General features: G+C 40.8%; 8 protein-coding genes across 8 annotated transcripts; 3 read left to right on the plus strand and 5 right to left on the minus strand.

The window, feature by feature from the left end:
• Positions 1-671: 671 nt before the first annotated feature.
• SS1G_04991 (hypothetical protein) lies at positions 672-2796 on the minus strand (the record flags this gene model as incomplete). Its single annotated transcript, XM_001593514.1, has 3 exons — positions 672-692; positions 1032-1059; positions 1649-2796. 3 exons carry the CDS (start codon positions 2794-2796, stop codon positions 672-674), a joined length of 1197 nt encoding a protein of 398 aa, XP_001593564.1.
• A 1002-nt stretch (positions 2797-3798) lies between these two features.
• Positions 3799-4407, plus strand: SS1G_04992 (hypothetical protein; the record flags this gene model as incomplete). Its single annotated transcript, XM_001593515.1, has 1 exon — positions 3799-4407. The coding sequence occupies one exon, from the start codon at positions 3799-3801 to the stop codon at positions 4405-4407; it is 609 nt and encodes a 202-aa protein (XP_001593565.1).
• A 1685-nt stretch (positions 4408-6092) lies between these two features.
• SS1G_04993 (predicted protein) lies at positions 6093-6480 on the plus strand (the record flags this gene model as incomplete). The annotated part of the gene is made up of 2 exons (XM_001593516.1): positions 6093-6119; positions 6214-6480. The coding sequence occupies 2 exons, from the start codon at positions 6093-6095 to the stop codon at positions 6478-6480; spliced, it is 294 nt and encodes a 97-aa protein (XP_001593566.1).
• An 817-nt stretch (positions 6481-7297) lies between these two features.
• On the minus strand, positions 7298-8530 carry SS1G_04994 (predicted protein; the record flags this gene model as incomplete). Its single annotated transcript, XM_001593517.1, has 1 exon — positions 7298-8530. The coding sequence occupies one exon, from the start codon at positions 8528-8530 to the stop codon at positions 7298-7300; it is 1233 nt and encodes a 410-aa protein (XP_001593567.1).
• A 2706-nt stretch (positions 8531-11236) lies between these two features.
• On the minus strand, positions 11237-11506 carry SS1G_04995 (predicted protein; the record flags this gene model as incomplete). The annotated part of the gene is made up of 2 exons (XM_001593518.1): positions 11237-11240; positions 11403-11506. 2 exons carry the CDS (start codon positions 11504-11506, stop codon positions 11237-11239), a joined length of 108 nt encoding a protein of 35 aa, XP_001593568.1.
• Positions 11507-15262: 3756 nt separating this feature from the next.
• SS1G_04996 (hypothetical protein) lies at positions 15263-18608 on the minus strand (the record flags this gene model as incomplete). Its single annotated transcript, XM_001593519.1, has 3 exons — positions 15263-15745; positions 15858-16465; positions 16580-18608. 3 exons carry the CDS (start codon positions 18606-18608, stop codon positions 15263-15265), a joined length of 3120 nt encoding a protein of 1039 aa, XP_001593569.1.
• A 314-nt stretch (positions 18609-18922) lies between these two features.
• SS1G_04997 (predicted protein) lies at positions 18923-20476 on the plus strand (the record flags this gene model as incomplete). Its single annotated transcript, XM_001593520.1, has 4 exons — positions 18923-19079; positions 19321-19390; positions 19983-20147; positions 20392-20476. The coding sequence occupies 4 exons, from the start codon at positions 18923-18925 to the stop codon at positions 20474-20476; spliced, it is 477 nt and encodes a 158-aa protein (XP_001593570.1).
• Positions 20477-22158: 1682 nt separating this feature from the next.
• SS1G_04998 (predicted protein) lies at positions 22159-22377 on the minus strand (the record flags this gene model as incomplete). Its single annotated transcript, XM_001593521.1, has 1 exon — positions 22159-22377. One exon carries the CDS (start codon positions 22375-22377, stop codon positions 22159-22161), a length of 219 nt encoding a protein of 72 aa, XP_001593571.1.
• Between the last annotated feature and the right edge of the window lie 1998 nt (positions 22378-24375).

Genomic DNA, 24375 nt, shown 5'->3' on the forward strand with positions numbered 1-24375 from the left:
ACCAGGCTTCAGGTAGTAATAAAAAAGTATAATAAGGCGACCCGGAGCCTTAAAGTGGAGGAGAATTGATGTGATGCAACGGGCCAGTCGCTGTCGCCTCAGAGGTGAAGATTAAGGTTGGGAGATAATTGACTGGGCAGCTATACTAGGCAGACGTAGAGAATTGGAAGAATGGGGATGGGATTGGAGATTATGAATAGAAAGGAGAGGGAAGAAAAGGTAATTAAGGGAAGAAGTAAGGAAGTAGAGAGGAGTGAAGAGGAACGTGTTGAGCTATGATTGTCGGTGGCAGGTTGTGATGAAGAAGCTATGAGCTTTTGGTTAAGAGGCTATTTAACAAGTATGAGTTGTGCAGTTTTCTCGTATGTTTTGCTCCTTTTAGATGAGACGACTTGGATGATGCGTTGGAGAAGATAGATTACTTGAGATGTAATGAGTACCCGGCCTAGATACTCTAGTCTTAGTCTTTAATCGATGACCGACTATTTATTTTGGGTTGTATCAGAGTACCGAATACACTATACAGAATCCTTGCTCAATCCGGTGGTGAGGAAAGGAATAATAGAAGAAGTAGTATATTTGGAGAAGTTCTGGAAACAAGGGATTGTGATAGTTGGTACCAATCATATCCCGAGGATTACAACGGTTGATTTGGTATGCTTATCAAAATGTTACAGGTAGTGTAGGAGGATCTAAATATTATTATAACTCCCGAGGTCCTGAATGACCAGATAGACAATATAGCTTTTTATATCATAAACCGTCTTATGAAATAACAAAAATAGATAATAAAACATTGATTTATTATTACCTAGTACCTAGTTATACTCAAACAAAATATATCAAAGCACCCGCCCAAAATTCTCAACTCACTAAAACCCTTCCTAGCAGCCGGCCCGCAGCGCTTCTATCTCCATTCCACCCCTAAAACGTCCCCTTCTAAATATCATTCCACCAATAAACCTTAACCTTAATGTCCTTCCCAATTCCCAGATCTTCCCAATACCCAGTTCGAGAAACAAGTAACCTACTCTGTACTCGGTACCTGAAACAAAAATTCTGTTTTTATCAATTAACCTATTAGTATATCTGTAAATTCAAATATCACTAAGATCGATATGAATAGATATTAGTATCTATATTTATATCTATGATGATATTTATATCCATATTATATCTATATCCATATTCTATAATCGAACGGCCTCGTAATATACTATCAAATCCTTACAAATGACTAAAGAGAGGCTACATGGGCTGCATGTTGTAACATCCCAAGTCTATTCATCATCATCACATATCCTGTGTAGCGAGCCCAACGTTCATGAGTGGGTCTCAAAACTACCATAGCACATCATATAGAAATATCACGGATGCCAATTTCAATCACGCACATAAGGTATAGAAATATCGATTTACCATGATGAAGAAGTTTAAAAAAGAACTAAGACAAATCCTAATCCGGAACGCCAGTGCCATTCGCTCAATCGAGTATCTCATATCTCATATACGCAGCAATCCGTGCCCCTTCCTTGTCCCCATCAGCAATGGTCCCAACCCTTAAAAAGATCCCGGATATATAGCTGAAATAATAGAATAATAAACACCATCTAACAAATCAATCCAGCCTCGATCCTCACTAGCTTACTTGAATGGCGTGTCAGGACCATCAGAGCTCACTGGGCTTAGTGGTAAACTGCGAACGCCGCCGCTAAGATCACCGCTCGCCGTCTTCCTAACGGCTTGTGCCATCGTCTCTATAGTTAATTCCCCACCATTCGTGGGCGAGTGAAGCGACGTTGGACTAGCAAGACCAGTTTGTTTTCGACCTGGTGATAGCTCAACACCTTTCACCGAAGCAGATTTACTTGTCGGGGGGGATGTTCCGAAGCCGAATGATGATACTGGTGATCGCACGGGAGAAGGTGAGCGGTTCACACCAGGTGATATACCTGGTGATGACAACGCACTAAGTCCCGCAATATAGATTGAGTCTCTGTTGCCAGCATGTTCCGCATGTTCTGATTGTACTACATCTGCAAATGAGATGAAGCTTAATCTCCGGATATCTGTACTGTCGAGAGCACCGTAGTTGGATGCCGCATCGTCCCTGTCAGGGTGGGCCACCAACTCATCTGTCCACATTGATGCAGGTTCGCTGCTGCTAATACCAGTCATTGACATTGCTGCCGGCTGGTGAGAAGAGTGCGTAACAATTTCCACCGTATCCGGGTCAATGTCATTGTTGGTAATAGCTTCGGACGAGGCATCTAAGACTGGCGGAATGTGATCCTCTGTTTGTATATGGGATGGAATGGCGGGAGAATTGGGTTGAATGGCACTTTCTTGCACATCGCGCTCGAAAATTTGTGATCCTGCAGGTGACACTACACGCGGTGAAGATGAGAACAGTTTTCGACTTGGCGGTGACGATGGATGCTGGTATGGATAACCTGATCGTGGAGGAGAATTTGTTGTATGCGGCTGCTGGAGAGGTCGAATCAATGTTGCATTGCCAGCAGGCGTTCCGTCATCCTTGCTTTTACCCTTTACCTTCTCATCGTTCTTCTTTCTTCCAAATCCAAATAGTCTTCTCTTTCCCGACTTTGCGGTTCCGCTCGCAGCATCACCTGCATCCACATCGACATGACTACTTTCACCGGATTTCGATGACGTTTGGTTCGTTGGTACTGTGAATCCCTCACCTAAGAGAGGGGCCTTTGACGTGGTTATGGATTGTTGGCCTGTGGGGACGGGAGTATTCGCATGTAAAGTACTCGATTCTGACGCGCTCATGATGACAATATAATAGAAAAGATCTGATGTGTTTCTAGGATATCGAGGAAAAGTAAACTGGATCGAAATTCTTGTAAACTATTTGCGAAGTGTTAGATAAACATATATAAATATGCGCTGTTAAAATTAATAACTTGATCACATCACATCGTATGGACGCTGGCGTATGCGCCTTAATCAAACCAATAAATACCTTGGAGGGTTGCAGACTTACGCGTGCAGGCTATTTATCTTTTGGGAATCATCAGCTTGTTTTCGGACAATGGAAAATAAAAATTGTTCGGAGAGAGAAAGGTGAATGATAACAACAAAGAAGAATCAATCCGTATTCAAATTCAAATTCCAATGAAATACTGAGCAGGTACTGTGTAGAAGAAGAACAATTGAATTCCGAGGCATAATGTAGACAATTGTTAATTGTAGGTCATTGTAAGACTCAATTATACCTAGGTAACTATAATATGATCTCACCTAAAATTGGGTGGCTCAGAAAGCGGCAAAAAGTGTCAGAGAAAGAGGGGTGATGATTTCTTGTGATTCCCTTAAGCAGAGGGGAAAGGATACTGGTTTCAATGCTTCAATGCTTCAATGCATTATATTTTGGATATTCCTTGTTAATAACGTAAATGAAGAATTGTTGGTCAATCAGTCACAGAATCACCGGTCACCAACATAAATAAGCATTTACCTTTAATTTCCTTAAAACGAGAAATGGAGTCCCATGACAATCAAAAAGTTGGAAACCTCGATACGAAGAAAAAAAAACGAATGATTTGGAACTTGGGACGAAAGCCTTATCGCATCGACCTTATCGCAAGCCCACCCCGGAAAAACCTTGTTGACGATAATGTGATATGTACGAAATAGAGTGTGATTAGTCAGCAAACATTTTCAATTCGTCTTTTTGGGGCCGAGACGATGAAATTGTGAATTGGGACGAGGTTTTTGAGTTTTACCATTAGTCAAGCCACAACTCCTTCAATTCTCACGCTCTATACAGCCATGGATCTCAGAATACTGCGAAGACCTGTCGTCGATATTTTATCCACAAAACCTCAGTGTCTATTGTCTTTAAACGCCTCTGCCCGCCGACATGAATCCACTTACAGACGCACCAAGCAACGTTTAAATGTCAAACCCGATCCAAATTTTGTGCCAACGGATGGAGCATTACAAGATCACATCGTATTCAATCCGCCATCCTCATCTCCATCCGTATTCCATACCCCTCTGAAATTCCTTCCCAAGGAGGACAAGAGAAGGAAGCTTCTAGCCATCACCCAAGAACGACTTAATGCTTTTTCACATCGATTACCACCTCCAGTCAACCCGAAACAATTGAAGTATGAGAGACATCATTTGAGTGAAAAGGATGTGGCAGAGATCAGAAGATTAAGGGCTGAGGAACCAGAGAAATGGACAAGATTACAATTGGCTAAGAAGTTCAATTGCTCGTCGATATTTATTGGTATGATTACGGAGGCATCAGCGGAGAAGAGAGATTTGGAGAGAGAGAAGTTGGAAGCTGTGAAGACTAGATGGGGGCCAACGAGAACAGCAGCCCGCGAGAACAGGCAAAGGAGGATTGAGTTGGCAAAGAGGGATGAGTGAGGAGTATGAGGAGGTGCGGATGCTTGGAACGATACCTTTGGTCAACTATTTGTGGAAGGAATATCGAGGGATTGGCAAAAAAGCGCAGGGTGGTATGGGTCTGGAAAGACTACACTATGTTGCTTATTGCGTGTATAAAATACGCAAACTCGTTTTCAGAATGAGCATTTCGTATAATGTAGGAATATGTCAGAAATTTCCAGATGGGATTGTAATCTCAGAACACACCACCACCACTTCTTTTGCATTCTCACTTTTTACTGCGAATTTTATGTGCTCACACCATATATTCGCTTTTAGGGACCCCAGTAGCCATCAATCGGGACTAGAGAATGCCATCGTTTAGTATCTTGGTTCAAGTGACCCTTGGGACTCATTATCATAATCATTCGTTCATGGCAATAGCCATCATTACAGCAAGTCTTTCAATGATTAGATAGATTTATGATCTCCACGTTATACTTCCCATTGTTTGAAAAAAGTCTACAATTTTGCCTATACTTGTCATCAATTCTCCCTCTCTTCCTCATCTAATACATGAAGCGGACTCGATCATCGTTCGGTCACTAAACCGACCGCAGCGCGAAAGTCTTCACCAAAATGAAGGTCAATATACGGTTAGCCTATTCCTTGGGCTGCAAGTTAGTCAATAAACTGCGCTATCGGAAAATCAACATGTTACTTTGAGAGTATGTTACGTGCTAAGAAGTTAACAAAAGTAAAGGGAATACGCTAGGATGGGTGTAATTGTTATTTAGATTGCATGAATACAAGCATCTGAAGTGTATCAATGCTCATAACCTCGAGATTCGAGCATGGCGTATGTTTAATATTCCCAAGTTCCTCCAGAAACGAGCAGTTTTAGGAAACTTTTTGGTGATGTTTTGAATTTAAGCAACGGTGATTGGGGAGTGATATTTGACCGGACGGAAGACACTTCAAGTGGACAAGTAGTAGTAAACCCCCGCCCGCGGGTCGTGAAAGGCGATGAAAATAAGATGTATAATCTTTCTGGAAAAGGTAGTACACCTAGATAATGCCTGATCACCACATTGAGTACTTTCCAGAGTGCTGACGGAGTATAAAACCTTCACAGCCGCCTTTCCTTTAGCTTCGCAACAAAATCAACATTTTACTTTCTCAGCTCAACCTGTACAAGCCGTTACTAGTCAAGTATACAAATCACATCTTTGTTCGCTGTCTTTGGTCATAAGTTTCTGACGCTGTGGGCTAGAGAGTGCATGGGTTAATATGGAAGTGAATATGTTGTTATCAGATTGTAAATAAGCAGGCTGAAAAGTCGCAATACTAAAGAGTCGGAGATATAAAACAGAAATTGGAATTAAATTGCCATCAAATCGCCTAAAATGGAGTTCTATTTCTCTCCTCACCTACCATTCCTTCAATCTTAGCATTCCGGGTCAGACACTCCAAAACTTTTACTCTTCAAATTCAAGACTGGCTTGTCTTGATGTTCTTTATTCACTGCTAGTCTGTTTTTTAGGCTGCGGGATATATTCTTTAGCTTATCGAGTAGGAGCTTTACAGTACCTCTTTTCTTTTTCATTCTCGTATGCATAAGGGACCAAGCTTAGCTTAGCTTCAGTGGTAGTCATTGCTTTGGATTTCATGGATGATTAGGGTCGAAGCCTGCGAGCAGAATCTATTTTATGGATATGAAAATAATGATGATGATGAAGAACAACTCCTTTGTGAGTATCTCATTTGTCATTTTTTCCCTTCTTCTGGTTCTCCTTCGCCATTCAGTCTCATTATTACTAAAATTGCCATTATGTTTGTTTTCAGTTCATGCTCGCGTCTACGAATCTCGGATTTTGGAGTGTTTCTCTGAAGATAGTGGTAGCAGATATGACGATATTGAAGTTCCGCGTTCTTGATCTAAGATCTTGTTATCTACGCGCGGCCGATCCTGTACGAGCTGTCTCTGCACGAAGTGACTTCGGACGGACTGATTCTCCACAATTAGATCTTGAAAAGATAGTTCTGTCAGAAGACATGCGACTATCATTACCTGGCCCTGTCTGCGAAGCCGTCTCAGCTCTACTTGCGTGAGGACTTGGTGCTGGCATTTTATTGATATTGCTGAAAATGAAGTTCAGTTCAGGAAATGCGTTGCAGGATGTTGTACTTTTCCTTGTGTCAATTCCCTTGTGTCAATGAATTAATGAATGTTAGTACAAAATAGCCTGCACCACTAGCACCCAAGTCAAGGGTGTTGATATTGATGTTGATAAGAACTGCTAAGTTTTTCCCTGAGCACCGAATTCCGCTTAAAGAATTCATACTGCGCAAAATAGTGGATAGTAGGGAAGAGTCTTGTGGGGTTGGGGGTCAGGAACAGAGAGCACTATCAGTGACATACCTAAGTTCATAAAGCTAGACCTGTGAGGCAGTAATTGAAAAATGACCAATGGACACGTTAACCTAATCCATGGCGGTATTTAGAGTAGTCCAGGCAGCACAGTGTGGCTGTCGGATTAGGCCATGGATGCACAATATATGGATAGTGCTAGGCGCCAGGACTGCAAATTTCAACCAGCGAATATTTCATATCTATTCCAGGCAGCTATGTTTTGATTTACTTATCATTGGATCTTTCTGTTTCTTTTAAATTTAGTTATCTGGGGACTCTTCAGTGAGCCATTCAAACTTTGCTTTCAAGATACAAGGGGTGTCAATTTTTACAGCATTGGCCTCATCTCAACTTATTCGAATGCCATGACTAGAACCTCCATTTTCATTGTCTAACACACAAGGCGAATCGCATTTTTCATATCAATATTTTTGTTCTCATTCACAAGCCATCCTTTTTAGTTCATCTCTTAGTAAGTTGAGTACAGATGAAATCGACCCACGCCTTTCCCGCTGCCTAGCTGCTATTGTGTGCTGCCTTCCTTTCTTCATGTTTATCTCTCCTGCCTCTCTCTGCCCTTTTATATACCTTCTTACAACCTGGTATCCGGCACATATAGTTCCCATCGACTGTGATACCATTTACCGCATTATACTTCCGGATAATCTCCTGAGAGATGCATAAATGAGCATGCTCTGCCTTCAAATGGTCGACATATCTGGACTCTTGGGAACTCCAGTAGGTACAATTTTCATCCACTCCCGATGCGCAGTAAAATCCCGTCTCGGTATGATACGCTTGATTATGCTTTCGTAAGTCCTCAGGTAGCTTCCAACCTTTGGGGAAAGCATTGCAACGAGTACAAAAATATCGATCCAACTTCCTTCTCCCGGTATCCCCACGTCGATTTATATGATTCGGGTCATCACTATCTGGGAGCCTTCGTTTCCTTTTGGAGCAAGATGATGATTTTTCCATTACCCCTGGTGGAGGTGATCCTAAAGTTGATTCGGATCGGTATGATTCCTCGCCAATGGATTGAGATCTCATCATCATAGACTCGGTCGTATCGAAGAAATAGGTAGCAGGTTGCCTTTCCATTATGTAATCCGAAAAGGCCGATCGGAATGAATTGACACTAGGCGTTCTCGCAATATCAGGCTCGTCAGCCATGCAAGATGGGAAAACTCCTTCGCTATTTTCACTTAGGAGCATAGATGCTCCTTCCATTGATGGGATATCCCAGCACCTATTAAAATCTTGCTCGTCGAGGATGCTTTGGGCTTGTGTGATGACGAGGAGTGGAACAGTAGGTCCAGTGCTCATAGCACCACAGTGCCAAAGACTCGGGTCAATGTTCGCATCATAAATCAATTCTGAATCGCAGGTAAACGTCTGATATGAGGTATCTTGCCACAGGTAGTCATTATAGTCTGAGGAGATGGCAATGTCACTTTGAGAGACACCGGCATATTGACTACTATAGGCATTGCGGCTCTCTTCCATACATGCGCTAATAGCATCATCGTGGATGTTGAAAGAGATATCGGTGGAATTCGTATCTGTCGGCGAAGTACATATTGGTGATGTACAATGAGAAAGGCTATGCGTTCGTGAATTGTAAGTTTGTGAATTATAGTCGGGTTTACTGCTCGAGCCCCAATACCCATTATCACGAGGATACTTATTATGATGTTCCTTGAAGCTGCTGTTCCTTTGAAGGTAGGATATATTTCTAGTCGTCGACATTTTGTGTAAGTAATCCACCAAGAAAAGTTTTGCTGTTGCCTATCTGGAGAGGAGCCCTATCGGAGAAATGGTTGCCTGTAAGACAGAGCCGGACTCCGAGTTTCTATTTCGTTTTTAAATGATAAGCTTTGTATGTGCGTATGTACCTCAATCTTGGCACGCAACTAATTGCCCGAACCCCTAGATCTGCCTGATTGCTGATTGAATCTTCCACTCGCTTTTTTTCATAACATGTACTTATACAGATCATGTCCAAAATTGTTATTACTACCAACCGTTGATGAGTTAAAGTTACAGTCCAGACCTTTCTTCCAGCCAATATCTCGCTGGGATATTCCCAATACCAAGGTCGATTCATGACCATAAAATCGCCCAGTAAGTACAGAATGCGCCTGCCAATCCCGAAAGCCTTGCTTCATCTGCAACATGATTTAACACGCCACAATTGTCTTATGAGGTAAAGATATGGTTGGCTTATCATTCTGCAAAGAATGGAGCTGGAAGGAAGAGATCCGCGCTGTCAGATTACCACATGAATTGCTCCGCCGTTTTGCCCGCACTCCTCCAAACAAGCCTCTTTATTGCGCATTTGGCCTAAAATCAAAGAATCCACGTTCTAAGGAAATCATTATCGATTCTGTCCGTCAAATGAAATCAGATCATAGACGCGGGAAAATACTAACATAACAAGCGTATTTGGATCCAACGGTTGAAATCCAAGAAAAACATCACAATGAACGGTGGTGCAGAGGAACAGACAAAAAGATGAACTTGGCAACGGAAGAATTGTCATTGCAAGCGAAGTATGATCAAGGTTAGAGGAAGATAATGAGTTGAATAAGCCAACCGGGTAACCGCTGGCCCTGGTCATCACAAAAGGAGACCCCGGTTCCATGTACTGTAACGTTTTCCACATGTTTCAGGAACGCTAGATAAGGGAATAGAAAGAAAGAAGACCACGCTGCGCTTTGCATCTGCAGGATCAAAAGAGGTATAGCAAGACCTAGCTAGTAATCACTTCGCAACCGAGATTTCACACCCCATCCATCACGGTGGAAATAAGGATTTTTAAAACCTCAAGCGGGAATAAAAGATTTATGGGGACGCAGGATGATTTCAGCGTGGCAGGACAGGGTTGCAAGGCATCTTTCATAAAAGACCTCGGCTATTGTGGGTTGTTGTCAGGATAGAGTTTGGTTTAAGTTTAAGTGCTGATGTTGGATTGAGTCTTGGGTTTGATGGGGGTTTGCCGCTTGCCCCAGCCGCCAGTGTGTAAGCGAGACACGTGATACGGGGAAGGAAGTGAGATGTTGGATGGAGTCTCCTTTAGAATGAATAATGCCCGAGGGCACGGTTCGGGGTTTGGCTATGACTGCGACTTTGGTCATGGTTTGTTGCTTTAGGGGTTTCTAGAAGTGATGTGCTGGGAGTTTGGTATTCGAGAGGTTGTGATTAATTTCAATAATCTAGCCACCGATTTGACGAGCATGAAATCTCAATTACTGAGATAGATAAACTAGACTTTAGGACTAGAAAAGAAACACGGAAAATACATCAATATCTAGCAATCATAGTTACAGATCGTATAAACCAGAGTAGCAAGAAATCTTCCAATCCAAAGATAAACAACAAGGATCGATAACCTACCTTCCTGCAATCTGACTCTAAGCATCCAACTCCATTGGATGGAAACGCGGAAATCAAAACCGGCGGCTAGTGTTGTTGCACATTTATCTGCAGCTGGCATCCGCGAGCCTTTAAAGTAAGAAAGGCGGGACTTGCCGTACTTGGCATATTTCTAAGATGGAAGGGATGTGAATCCTTCTCGCGGGATTTTTTGAATAGTTTTTGGAATGTATATTTTTGTTGTTTGGGGAAGGATCTGGATTTTTCATTTTTGTTTGAGAATTTAATGAGTTATGGCGGGTTTCTTAATGGTTTGGATATATTTTGTTGTTTGAAACTGGGAGATGGATGGGGTTTGGATTTCTTTATATAGATAGTCATATTGTTTTAATTGTTGCGATTTTTTGGGGTGTTGAAATTATTATGATTTAGTTTCTGGAAAAGTTAATCATTTTTACAAAATTTGGAAGTAGGAGGAGAAGTCTTCGTTTACATTGTGGTTTACCATACAGTATTATGACATAACTACGAACCGGAGAAGCCGTAGCTGGATATTTTGTCTTAAAATTCAGGTCTATATCTGTTGTGGATGAGACAGAAGTCTTTGGACCAGACGATCTTTGGGAAGTTTCAGATCTATTTTCTTGCTCCTCATGTATTGGAACTTCGCACTCTGCTGATCATCGAGCGTATGCGGTCTAAACTACAAGTGTAGTCCATAGTTGAACAGTCCAAGGCAATCATACAGGGAGTTCATGATGTAATGCCAGAAATTCATATTTCACTTTTACGCCCCTCCAAAATGCGAACAGAGTAATTTCTCCCATGGCAGAAAACCGCTTACTATACGATCAGGTATACTACTGTATAAATCCGCGTAGTTACCAGATTCAATCTCTACATACCTAAATAATTATATTCAGCATCAAAGTGGAGTCGGGCTGAAGTAGGCAAAATATCGCATTTATCCCTGAGACACCTTAAAATTAAAAAATCTCATTTTCAAATAAGGTAATCTCAAGCGAAATTTTCATTTTTTTTTAGCTGTGGTAACTCGAGTACATGTTTTGCAACAAGGGTTCATCTGAATTGATTCTTAGAAACCACTCTATAAATTCCAATCATACTTTCTCATGAGAGTTCTGCTAGTTTCTTGTATTCCGGAATTTTTACACAATTTCTTCATATAATATTTTTTTCACCATTTCTAATAAGAGCTAAAAGACGAAGCGTTTTGTATACATACTTGCAGCTATTAGGCGCGTAGAAGACATTGTGTAATTTTTGTTCTAGACCAATCTTGAGTTCAGAGGTTCTAACTCCTGCATCCTTCATAAGATTCTCTAGCATCGTGGCAAGCAAGTGTTACGTGCAATTTCATGTGGTTCGACCATATTTCTTCACAAAGCTCTACCAACCTCTCTAGTGTGAGATTAGTATTATCCCATACAATCCGTTTCATCCACATATATCAATCTAATTCGAAGAATCCATACAACCAACTATCAACTTGGTAGAACATTATTTGGATTCATGATGTAATATTTCTGGTTATCCTCCGCAGTATAATACCACTTAATAAAGGAACTTCCAATTCCAACCCGTCGAATCTCAATATATAACACAGAACTTTAATGTCAGTCTTTCCGTGGTGGATAAGAATCCCATACAAAGACACGATCTTAACAAACCACCTAAATCTACTTTCTCTCCAAATCAACGTTCCAAATCTCCCATCCTATCCTAGGCTCAGGATAAAGGCGCTAATTATATCCTATCGATTTTATAAATATCCTCACTAGCATCCTATCTGTCCTTCAAATTAAAAAAGTCATACCTATCCTATCCCGAATAAGAAGATATAGATGATATCATATTATATACTATATGTTACGAGATTTGCCGTCTAGATCATGTGGAAGTGCTCTGGGCTCTCGAGGTGGTTTATAACTAGGCGTCAAGCAGGGACTTAAAGTAATGACAATGATGATATGCAATTCGTAACTAATAGTAGAGTATCCCTAAATGATTGATCTTGAGCACGAAGCTCTATACAAAGGAAATCCATCTTGATTATATAGACTTTCATGCCTATCGTTCCTTCGGTCCCTTCGTACGTAATCATATGATACGAGGCCAGAAGCCGTCGTAACATTAATATTAGGTTTTTATATGTAACGATACTGTACTGGAGGCAGCGGCTGCCTAAGGTTTCGTCTGGTTGGTAGTTGTGGGTTAAGGCTTTATCACTGGTATTCACTTGGAAGTGAAGTCGTTACTAGATCAAGTAGAATGTAGGTAAACCAATTGATAACTAAGTTGAGCACGAAGCTCCCATACTATGAAACTATTCTAACTATATAATGATCCCTTTCCTGGAGCCTTGAGGAGCCTACGCTTTTAGAGGCTTTATCACATGATACTTTATCTGCCTCAGGACACTAATCCTGGGACAATTCGTCTCCTGGATAATTTAGCTCCTAGGACATATTATCCTAAAACGAATACTATCCTAGCCCATCCTGAGTCCTAGGACACTTATCCTGTACCATTGTAGTTGCCTAAACGTTTGTCCTAAGATTATTATCCTAGGACACATATTATCCTAGGACACTTGTCCTAGGATTCCTAGGCTCCTTATCGATAAGGAACCCCCCTGTAAACCGCAGTTGAATCACATCCCCCTTGTTTTCGGCAGCTAAATCACCGATATCTATAATACTACCATACCATACTAGAATATCTGAATCACGTGCCCCCCGTATAAAAATATCACTCGGGTCCATGAGTATAATACCTGATCATATAAGAACTAGGTAGTTAGAGATTTATTTCTGTATTGGAGTTATATATATATGTAGTCGCTGCAGAAATGATACAGATTGTCAGATTCTAAAGGAGAAAGTGAAGAGAGATAATCCAAACCATGATTCGTGACACCTATATAAATCAAAAATCAAAATTTTAACCTTTAATTTCTCGATCAATAAAATCGTGAAAAATCTGAAATTTTTAGAATTGAATTATAATTATATAAAGATATTATAATAATAATTTCAAGTGATTCGATTCAGTAATTGTTGAATAATTAATAAATAAAAATCACGATTTTTGGTATAAAAATGTTACGAGATTTGCCGTCTAGATCATGTGGAAGTGCTCTAGGCTCTCGAGGTGGTTTATAACTAGGCGTCAAGCAGGGACTTAAGTAATGACAATGATGATATGCAATTCGTAACTAATAGTAGAGTATCCTAAATGATTGATCTTGAGCACGAAGCTCTATACAAAGGAAATCCATCTTGATTATATAGTCCTTCATGCTTCCATGATTACTAGTGATCCTTCATGATCATTAGTGATCATCTATATCGTGATCCTTAGTGATCCTTAATGATCACCAGTGATCACCTATACCGTGATCCTTAGTGATCCTTAATGATCATCAGTGATCACCTATACCGTGATCCTTAGTGATCCTTAATGATCACTATTGATCATTTGTGATCACGTGTCTTGGTAGTTGTGTAGCCCGTCGTAACAAAAAAGGTGATCCAAAAGAGGGATGGTCCAGAAAGGGGGTACTAGACTTAAGAGTTGGAATTTTGTTATTTTTGACAAGGAAAGTAACCAGAATCTAGGATAGCGGACTCGGTGAGTAAATTCTAGAATTCTTATATTTATATTCCAAGTTCAAAATCACTGTATACAATACTCGACATCATTTATTCTTATTCTTATTCATTCTCTTCAATCAGTCCAGAATCTTAGCTATCACAGCCAGCTAGCTACAAGCAAGAGTATTGTGTCTCTGAATCTCTCTAGACTGTCTAGCAAACAAGCAAATAAGCAAGTGCCCATCCATCCACAATTCAAGGATCTCTATATCTACAATCATCCACCACTACCACCCATCATTCATAATCCACTCAATCTTCTTCACCCACCCATCTCTCCCACACGCATATTCATCTTCACCTTTTACAAAAGAAATTCAACAAATGAAAACTCCATCAAATCAATCCATTCCATCCCATTCCCATGCCTCAACAAAGACAAACATAAAACACCTCATATATTTCCCCATCCATCCATCAATCAATCAATCCATCCCATCCTCCCTTATGATTAGGAATTTGTCGTTTCACAACTCCCCTATTAAAAACAAAACATTTCTAACCTTATGCACCCCATATTTGAGCACGTCGGTTTGTAGAGAACAAAAGGGTATGTAGAGAACAAAAGAAACTTAAAGCTTTCGAAAAAGAAAAAAAAAAAAAGAAACGTAGCTAATACAAAGCAATCAAAATCTGGTTAAGCTTATAGCAAGCATGGATAGATACCTATCTTTATTTGTAAACAAATCCATATACCAGCCTATCAACTCGCAAAAACAAGACACAAATAAAAGGTAAAAAGTTGCTTCCTCTTTTCTTTCATAATAATCTTGACATGATAATCGTTCAATAACTTGATCAGTGATCCCCACCAAATATTATCTTTCTCTCGTCTTTTTTATGTTGATTTTGTATGCTTTAGATGCTGTGGGTCTCGTGAATGCGTAAAATGAGTGAGGAACTCATGTTGGAAGAATAATATATACAAGAAAGTAAGGTCGTTAGGCTGAGAAGGCAAATCGTGAATCGTAGAGGTAGTGGGTCGTAAAGTAGAGGTAGATATCACTTGGTAACGCCGTTGATATCCTGCCAACGCCGTAAACACATGATCAAATTCAAATTGATGTGAATCCAAATCTCCTCAAGTCCTATCCAGGATCGAGCGAGTATTTGGCGATAATGTTAACAGCGATGCTCGCAGCAAAATCTTGAAAGATTTTAAACATCCATCATCTCAGCATCATCTAGGACTTCATCTGCTGGTCCCCAGTTTCCTTCAAAAACAGTGGCTCCAGCACGTCTTCTATTGCTAACCCATTGAAGGCCTTCTGCTTCAAGTACTTCATGAATCAAAGGTCGATCTTGAGGAAGTGGTGAGATCATCCATCGAACAAGCTTATCGAGGGTACATTCATGATTAGGGTCTCTCATAAATTCTGGAGCTTGTTCAAGTTCACCACGTCGAGAAGAACCGAATAAGTTGCTTGCGTCATGAGCAAATGACTTGGGAAGACGAGGTAAATCGTTTTCGGCTAGCAGCAATTGGTGAACCAAGGTCGGCATCGAATTCATCATCGCTTGTCATGGAATCATCACTTGGTACAATGGGTATGCCATTAGCATCACGGAGCATGCTACTTGCTTCACTCCAAGTAAGACTTGGGGCTTCGCTCATGTCTCCGGATCTGAGTCGTTGCCAAGAGACACCGTTGTCGGGAAGGTATACGTTGGTAGCGATCTCGAATATGACCATACCAAGGGCGAAAACATCTGCTGGTTTGTCATAATGTCCAAGGAGAATCTCTGGTCCAATGTATTCACGGTCTCCTTCACCTTCAATTGCATCTGAAGCAGGCCATGAAGTTGCCATACCAAAATCTCCAATTTTTAAGACACCTTCAAAAGTAATCATGATGTTGGCGGGTTTAATATCAAGATGAATGAAGCCAGAATCATGGATATGTTTAAGGCCCTGTCAAATGTTAGTCAAGTTGTGATAATCATAGAGGGGCTTAACTTGCCTGTCCAATCTCTAGTAAAATCTTCCAGATCCTGAAATCATCTACTCTTCCCTTTCGACCAACTTGATAGAGGAAGATATCGAGACTGCCTTCTTCACAAAACTCGGTCTGAATGTATAAGTAGTTCTTCTCTTCCCAAGAGTCAACATAGTGAACCACGTTGTCAGCCTGACCAAGTGCCTTAATAACCTCAACTTCTTTGAGCTTCCGGGATCTATCCTTGTAGCCTTGGTATGGTTGTTTAGACTTCTTGACGGCATAGATACGTGGTGGCTGGGGTGTTGGTGGTGTTCTACCAGTCATTGGGGAGTCGACTGAATCACCAAAGAGGAATGCTGATGCCTTTTGAGAGCTCTGGGTAACTCGGTAGACCTGGGAAAATTCTCCAGTTCCAATCATCTCTACCTGATCGAATCGTGATACGAGGGACTCATCCACATCTCGAGGTGGGAAGCTTCCGATTGGGGTGGTGCTGGTTTTGCCGAAATAATCTCGACCAGTGGTTGGGGTAGCTGGAGGTGGAGCAACAGGAGCACTGTTAGCACCGAGTTGAGCTTGACCATCCTTATGATTAGAGATGGAGAGCCCGCTGGGATCGGGTGGTAACATGCTGTCTTGAGGTGTACAAGGTGACAGTCTCTCGATGAAATCTACACGCTCCAATGGACTGGCTGGAGCCACGTGACTAATTTTAGCAAAACCGGGCTTTCTTGAAGGATGTCTTGAAGGACTCAAAAAAGATGTAGTAAGAGATTTAGCCATCAACGGCGAAGGAGATTGCATACCCCGCAGAGCTCGGGATCTAGAAAACGAAGGTACAGAAATAGAAGTACTGAAGGGAAGCCCGGCAGCGGCAGGTGTAGGAGAGTCGCTCATATCGATGGAAGTATCGCTGTCTTCCTCTTCCTGCTCGCCTGGACTCGTAGAGAGGTTCAACTTACTGCTTGATCTTGGTATCTTTCCTAAGTTATAGCCACCCACAGCAGACATTGAGGCCGAAATCGATCGATGACTCGTAGGACTACCGTTTTGAAAATGAGCAAAGCTTGGGGCTTGCTTCGTTGGAGTTGGTGGGAGATCAAAATCACTAATTTGACTGTCGGTCTTGAAATCCGGCGATCCAACGTCGTCTCCATCAATGCTAAGAAAGCTACCTCGTCGAGTTAGACCCCGCGGTTGACCAAAGCTACTTCCAAATACGCCATTGCCCTTTCCAAAGGTACCGATGGCTGGTGCTCCATGGGGATTGAAAGGTGTTGATGGGGTACCGAATGAATGCCGGATTTGTCTAGCTTTGGCAATGGCGCTAGTTGGCACTGCGGCTGGGTAAGTACCGAAAATGTTATTCTGCTTCTTACATGGGGTGTCTGGAACATTTGACTTGGTGTTTCCACGAAGCATTTGAACTTCTTCCGGTCTTCTGTTGACCTTTGAGATGAGACCCGTCGACATGAACGCAGCAGGTAATGGCTTAACCGCTCTGAAATTCTTGGGAGTTGAGAAGTCATCAGGAGCATCCAAATTGAAGGGTCTTAGAGCTCCGGCAGGTAAAGATTTTGAAAAATCAATCTTGGACTTTTGGTTTCCAGCAAAGTTAACGGGAACTTGTTGAACAGGTGAATCCTCGGCGATGCTCGAGTTAGAGGAAGAATTTGTCATGGTACGTGAAAGTGGATGTGGCTGATGTGTGGGTTGTTGTGATTGATTGACCGCGTGCATAGAAGCATTTGGAAGGTTACCCTGGGGACTAAACGGGCTATCGCGGTTTGGTGGTGCAACGAACTGATCCAACGACAATCTTGGACGATTCTTTTGCTTACTTGGGCTGACAATGTCCTGGTTTGCAATGGCAAAAGGTTGTTGTTGTGCGGATTGTTGCGCAGCTAAAATTTGAGCTGCATGTCTTCGACCCCAGGAAGTCTTCTCACCATTTCTTTGAAGTAATGTAGATTTGCGCAAAGAGGAGGAACGTCGAGGCGTCGAGGTGAAAGGAGATGCAGTATTTTCAGAAGTAAGAACTGTGGCGGATAGTTCATATTCGTGATTCAAATCACTATGAATATCAAATTGCGATGGAGGGGCTGCTGCCTGTGGTGGATCAAAGGCGTTGAAGTCCTGGCCAAAGTTGGCAGAACCGTGAAGACTTCTACGCTTTGCGACTGGACTTCCGAGGCTTGCCTGATCAAGGTTCATGATCGTATCGCTGCGCTTCAGTGGGCTTGGATTGGAGATATTGCAATCACTGGCTCCGTCGCCACCTAATCGCGACAATGCCTGGTTGACCGGCGCAATCGAATCTAAATTAAGTTGCATTCTCGGAATCTTCTCCGGGCTCTTTCCCTCGACAGGACTGCGACCTCCAAAATTTTCTTGCCCACCCATAAAACCGAGCGGTGTTGGAGTCGCGTTACCAGTATCTATTGTTTGGCTCAATGCCCGCTTCATAGGACTTCTAGGTGATGTTCGTAGACGGGTGCCTTGTCGAGGAGGGGCAGTCTTGGCTCGCGACGAGGATCGAAGTGCCAATCTTGCGCTTGGAGGAAATGGTACAGCAAGTGGTGATGGTGTGTGAGGTGTACTTGTTCCGGCGAACAAGGCAGGATATGAAGATGCGCGCTTAGATGGTGACAATGGAGATGGCGACAGCGGGGATTTTGGTGATGGGCTAGGTGATTTGGTGACCAGTCGGAACTTGGATGGCGAACGCGATATAGAACGTCTTAGCGATCTCACTGCTGAGGTAACATCAACATGGTGAACATGTGTAGGTGATGGCATAGTAAGGGTGCCCCCGCCACTATTGGAGTACGACATGATGTTTGTTGGAATGTCGCGGTTTAACAATTTAAAATGAGTGATCTCTTTTCTCGGCGCTGATGTCGAAAATTATTAGTCTTGCGACATGAAGAAATGTAGTCGTTACAGAAAGTGAATAACTTTTCTCCCTGATTCTATTTTGGAATTTGTCGCGTCGTTCTTGTCGCAGGCCTCGGATCTATAGAAAGAAAAGGTTGTGGATGAGATGGGACCAGCTAATACAGAGTTCCTTTATGTCGCAGATTGTTTTTGAATGCTCGATTGAATAGACTATAACTTGAGAAAGAAATGATCAACAAGTATTGTCCAAAATGGGTATTTTATTGGAAATCGACCGGAATGTAGACTGTACAGGTAAAGAAACAATTCGAGGAATGTCGGGAGAAGAGGATAGTGGCGTAAGACAGAGGGAAGAGAGTTATACGGGTCGGATTTGGTCGTCGTTGGGAAATTGTTGGTTCGTAAATGGTACGTTGTAAATTATAAAAGGCAGTCGCGATGATGAATGTACTCTGTAGATGAAGTAGAGAAAGGAAAGTCTTCACGTCATACTTGGTATAGTTTAGTATGGCTCTTTCCTCTTTCCAAAAGAATTCGAAGTCGAATGTACAGCAGATGCCGTATCGTACGCAGTTGACTTTGATCGGACCTGACTTTAAGTTTTGGCGTCTCCGTTGAATTTGAGATTTGGGGTTGGGATGTGCTTTAGATGGAAAGACCAATGGGCGCGTAGTGATCGTAGTGACTTGTCGCAAAGATACTAGTAGAGAGGTACCTAGGTAGGTAATGCCTATTATTTGAATGCCGACGTTGAAATGTTTTTTGTTCTTTCTTCTCTCAACAACCCCTCTTTGGATAGAAAACCAGTTTCGTATTGCCAATATTCGTGGTTGGAATGTGTAAGTGTCGGTAGGTAGGGTAGGTATCGGTATTATTGGAAATGGAGAGATTAAATGTCGTTTATTCTTATTGTCGAGTTTTCGTCAGGTTATGCCAACTACCCAGGAAAAGTAAATTATTGAAATGTTTGAAATGGAATATGCGGAAAGAATTTGTTGCTTTAGACTTTAGAATGTATGAGTAGTGTATTAGTATAGTGTAGTATAAGTAAGATCTCACGGTCCCTATAGTATAATATACTAGGCAGTTTGTGATGGGAGATCAAGTTTAGCTCTGTAGCTCTGTCATTCTATTGGGGGAAAACAGGAAAGAAAAGTTGTTTACTCAAAAACGCGTCTTTTTCGTTCTTTTTACCTGTTTTTCGCTTAACCTTGACGCGTTTTGAGACAAGCCGAAAGACCAAAAATGACCTAAAATCGATAGATAAATTATTAGCCACACTTTATTTATGAAGAAACTTTGACCACCTAGATCCTGGGCACCTGTGATTTTCTATGATTTTCATCGTCTTCATCCAATCTATCCATTCCCTTCCGTGATACACCCAGGTACCAAAACACCAAAAACCGATAAAGATTATGAGGTTCTACAACATCTCGACCGTTACAACTTCTATCCAAAACGGCATGTAAGGAGGTACAAATTCTCCCATTTCTCTTAGCTTTGCTTACAAATGTAACATTCTTTCTTAGCTTTCCAAGTCTTATATCGTTTCAAACTTTTCTGTACACAGCGTGCAGCCAGTTTCAAAATGGGATTCGTCCTTTCATGTACATACCTACTAGGTACATACTACATATCTACAGTACTACATATCCGGGGCTGTATGATTCCTAATTCCGATTTGGTTTTTGTTTATTTTGCTTATCAACAAATTTAGACCAATGAAACGCGTAAAGCACAGATCAGTCACGGTCTTATCAAATCGTGTCAGGAAAACATTTAAAGCGGCAAGTTTGGATTAAAAACTGATTGACTCTTCCCCAATCAAAATCTATCTTCCGTATTTTACATTGTTCTTCTAGCCCCTCTATTAGAAGTTGGTAAGATCTTACCATACCTTGTTGGTTCATCTCATCCATCTGGGTTTTTCACTACTGCCTGCTGCTACGCTACCTACCCATTCGCTTGGACCACAGTACTTCAACCCCAAGCAGCCCTCGATCAATAATATGCACATTGACTGGACAGCTAGACAGCACCGACAAAATTGATCCAGTAAAACTTTTGAAACTCCAATTTTCCTGCCAAATACTCCGTGTCCTAAGAATAAACCCCATCTGTTCCAACACAGCCAAGAACATGGATGGTATTCACGATACTGACAACAATCAAACTTCTTGTTCCCCTCCATGCATAGACGCTGTAAAGAAAGAATTTCAATTTACCTTACGCGCTCCTTCTCGTGCCACGTATATTTTGGGCATGCATCACGAGCATCATTGTACTTTTCCCAAGGATTCATTTCATGCTATGTCATGCTATGTTATGCTCGCCATAGATACCTACTGAACGAAAGAGAAGAGACTTCTTAAAACTAATAAGTACATGGACCCAGCACTTTCCAACTTCATAACCTTTACAGCAAAAAACTCATATGAATGAAAAGTCTTTGTTTACTTTGATTCCCAATCCGTTCGACGTGTTTAATTAATATTTACATCAAAACAAATAAACAAACAAACAAACATTACGCAGTATATAAGCAATATCAAAGCTCGAATTTAAATTCAAAAATGGAAAATAACATTACGACTAGGTGGGTAGGTACCTTGCCAAAACACCAAAATCGATAAAAAGATCATCTAATTATCCCGCTTTAGTATTTCTCCTCCGATCTCCGTAATCCAAGTCAACTTCATCGACTCCGCGTAGGGAAAGACCCGCCTGCCACCTCTCCACAAAATTCAGGATGGGATTCTTGGGATGGATGGATTATGGAGGAGATATTCATAAAATAGGGGTTGGGTACGGTACTCCGTAACTTGGGTTGAGTTGAGCTATGAATGAGGAGGTTGGGAAGAGAGGTTTATCTTTACTCTAGTGAGTAAGTAAGTGAGTGTAAGCTTGTATGGGGTAAGGTAAGAAGATTTATTTATTTATTTATTATGAATAGATGAATGAGTACCTTATGAGTTACAGTAGTTATCTACCTACCAATACTCAGTATATGAAGCGAAAAAGTAACTTGGTTCATCTATGTATGATCGAGCCGCATTGAATTCATCTTGATCCCAATTTCAATTTACGAATCTATCAATCAGTCAATCAATCCCTAACAGACTAGACTTTTCTCCTACCCATCATATCATATCAATTCATTTATTTCTTCCCTTATTCTATCATTCCATTCATTCCAAGAATTTAAAACTCCATACAAAGATTTACGGAGTATACCTAGTAGTTATACCTAGTAGTTATAGTTATAGCAAGGTCCTTAGGAACGAACACTGGTAAAACTAGATTTTCATTCATTTCGGCTCCTCATTTAAGGTTACCTAGTATAGGTACTATATGCAAATCTTTTTCTCCATTATATCTATCGTATCGTATCGTCGATAATCCGCAATCTATAATCTACAATCGATAGGAATTAACCTTATCGGCGCATCATCATCATCATCAGATTGCTTGCTTGCTTTCTTATTTACCAGTCTTGTCTCAGATTATTCGGATGAGTACCGGTACCGATCGGTTTGGTAAGAGGTGGAGGTGGGTGGAAATTATTCGCTGTTGATGTGGGATATGGGGTATCTAGGTAGGTAGGATAGTAGTAAATGAGATCTTGTAATGAAGTTGATGATGATGCAAAATTTGATGATGTACTTTGATATTGAATCATCGGAAACGTTGAGGTTAATGACATTTTGATATCATTAAAAGCTAATGAATGAATAAATAATGAATATATCAAATTTTAGATAGGACCTCTACTGTTCTCTTCAAAAATCTAAATTTATTTTAAAGCGAAAATACTGGAGGGGTTTTATCCTTTCTTTTTATCTATTTATTCATCTCAATCATTAATCACGAAATACATCACATCACCCATCTATTCATCACTGGGTTAATAACATTAACATTTAAATCAGTAAACATTACATACACTACGAAAATTCCAACCTCTACCTCTGGAATGAAAAATACGGAGTACAATCCACATCCATATACGGAATATGGAATGTAGAATGTAGAACGAGAAAGTCCTGATATTATTATCTATCTCTTTTTGATTGGGTAATCTAGTGATTAAAAATTCGAAAATTTAAGAGAGGAGTGAGTATGGTGGGTTTTTGTATCTTTGCATTGCAATGTCATTCATGTAGTGTTTTTGTCTTTTGGGAGTTTCTAGGGAAGGGTGTCTTATATTTAAGTTTTGTTTATAGTTGATGATTTGTAGTTTGTAGTTTGTAGTTAACAATTGTAAGATTTATTTATGGAAGTAATCAAAGTGTATGCGGTAGGGGGCGAAGGAGAGGAGGAGAGGAGGGGAGGAAGAGGGGAGGAAGAGGGGAGGAAGAGAGGAGGATAAAGAGAATGAAGATGAGGATGAGGCGGAGGAAATATCCTGATTGTAAGATCTTAATATAAAGTATGAATGAGGTTGTGTATGAGATATGTATTTCTGATCTAGTAACTGTCACGATTCATTAATTCACGTGACCTCGAGGACCTTTTGGACCTTAGGGTCCCAAAGGTCCTCAAAAGATGATATAGGGTATATAAACATTCATTTAGTCTCGTAGTTAAGGAGCTTTGTGCTCAACTTAGTTATCAATTAGTTTACCTACATTCTACTTGATCTAGTAACGACTTCACTTCCAAGTGAAGACCAGTGATAAAGCCTTAACCCACAACTACCAACCAGACGAAACCTTGGCAGCCGCTGCCTCCAGTATAGTATCGTTACAGTAACCTTATTTCTTTATTGATTGATATTTTTGCGGGGTTGATTATATAATTCTTTTATTATTGTTAGAGATCTTTCTTATTATAAGAATTGATTAAAACTTTCAGTCTAGTATTTTCTTTTCGGGGTACTTTCTCTCTTTTGAAAATATCAAAAATATCAAAAATTAATATTTATGTTAAAGTGAATGGTTCCTGCGTAGCACGTGCACAAGGCACTAGTCCTATTAGGACTAGATTGAGAAGCTCTCTGTAGAATAGAGACAATGTGTGATTCATATAAAAGCCCAATATAGCCTCAGTTCTGCCCTGTCAGTGTTACAAGGTTTGCCGTCTAGATCACGTGGAAGTGCTCTAGGCTCTCGAGGTGGTTTATTATTGGGTTTCTTGAGACCAGAAAGAGCATCAGATTGAATTTTTTCACTAGCTAAGCAGTTAAGCTGCGAGTATATATTCAAAAAATAAAGGAATAGGGTTAGGTATTCAGCCTTCGGAATTAAAGTGCTTTGAAATCAAAATATTGAAAGCAAACAAACTGTGACGGAAAAGTCGTAAACGGAGTCAATTCAATCACTTAGAATCTAAAACTAAAGAACTAAGAAGATTCTAAGTAAGAAGGTCTTTATATACAGGGCTAGTGCACGTGAGCCACTAGTGAGATAACAACCGTCACGTAACACAAACAATATACCAAAAAGGAAAGAATGAATTAAAAGTTGAGTTTTGTTTGCTCCTTATATGCATCATGCAATATATATGCATATGCTGCCAAGATCCCAGGAGGTCAACATTTATAACTAGGCGTCAAGCAGGGACTTAAAGTAATGACAATGATGCAATTCGTAACTAATAGTAGAGTATACTAAATGATTGATCTTGATCTTGAGCACGAAGCTCTATACAAAGGGAATCCATCTTGATTATATAGACCTTCGTATTCCAACATTGGAGCGAT

The sequence above is a fragment of the Sclerotinia sclerotiorum genome, genomic scaffold (assembly GCF_000146945.2).
Source record: "Sclerotinia sclerotiorum 1980 UF-70 scaffold_6 genomic scaffold, whole genome shotgun sequence".
Classification (NCBI taxonomy): Eukaryota; Fungi; Ascomycota; class Leotiomycetes; order Helotiales; family Sclerotiniaceae; genus Sclerotinia; species Sclerotinia sclerotiorum.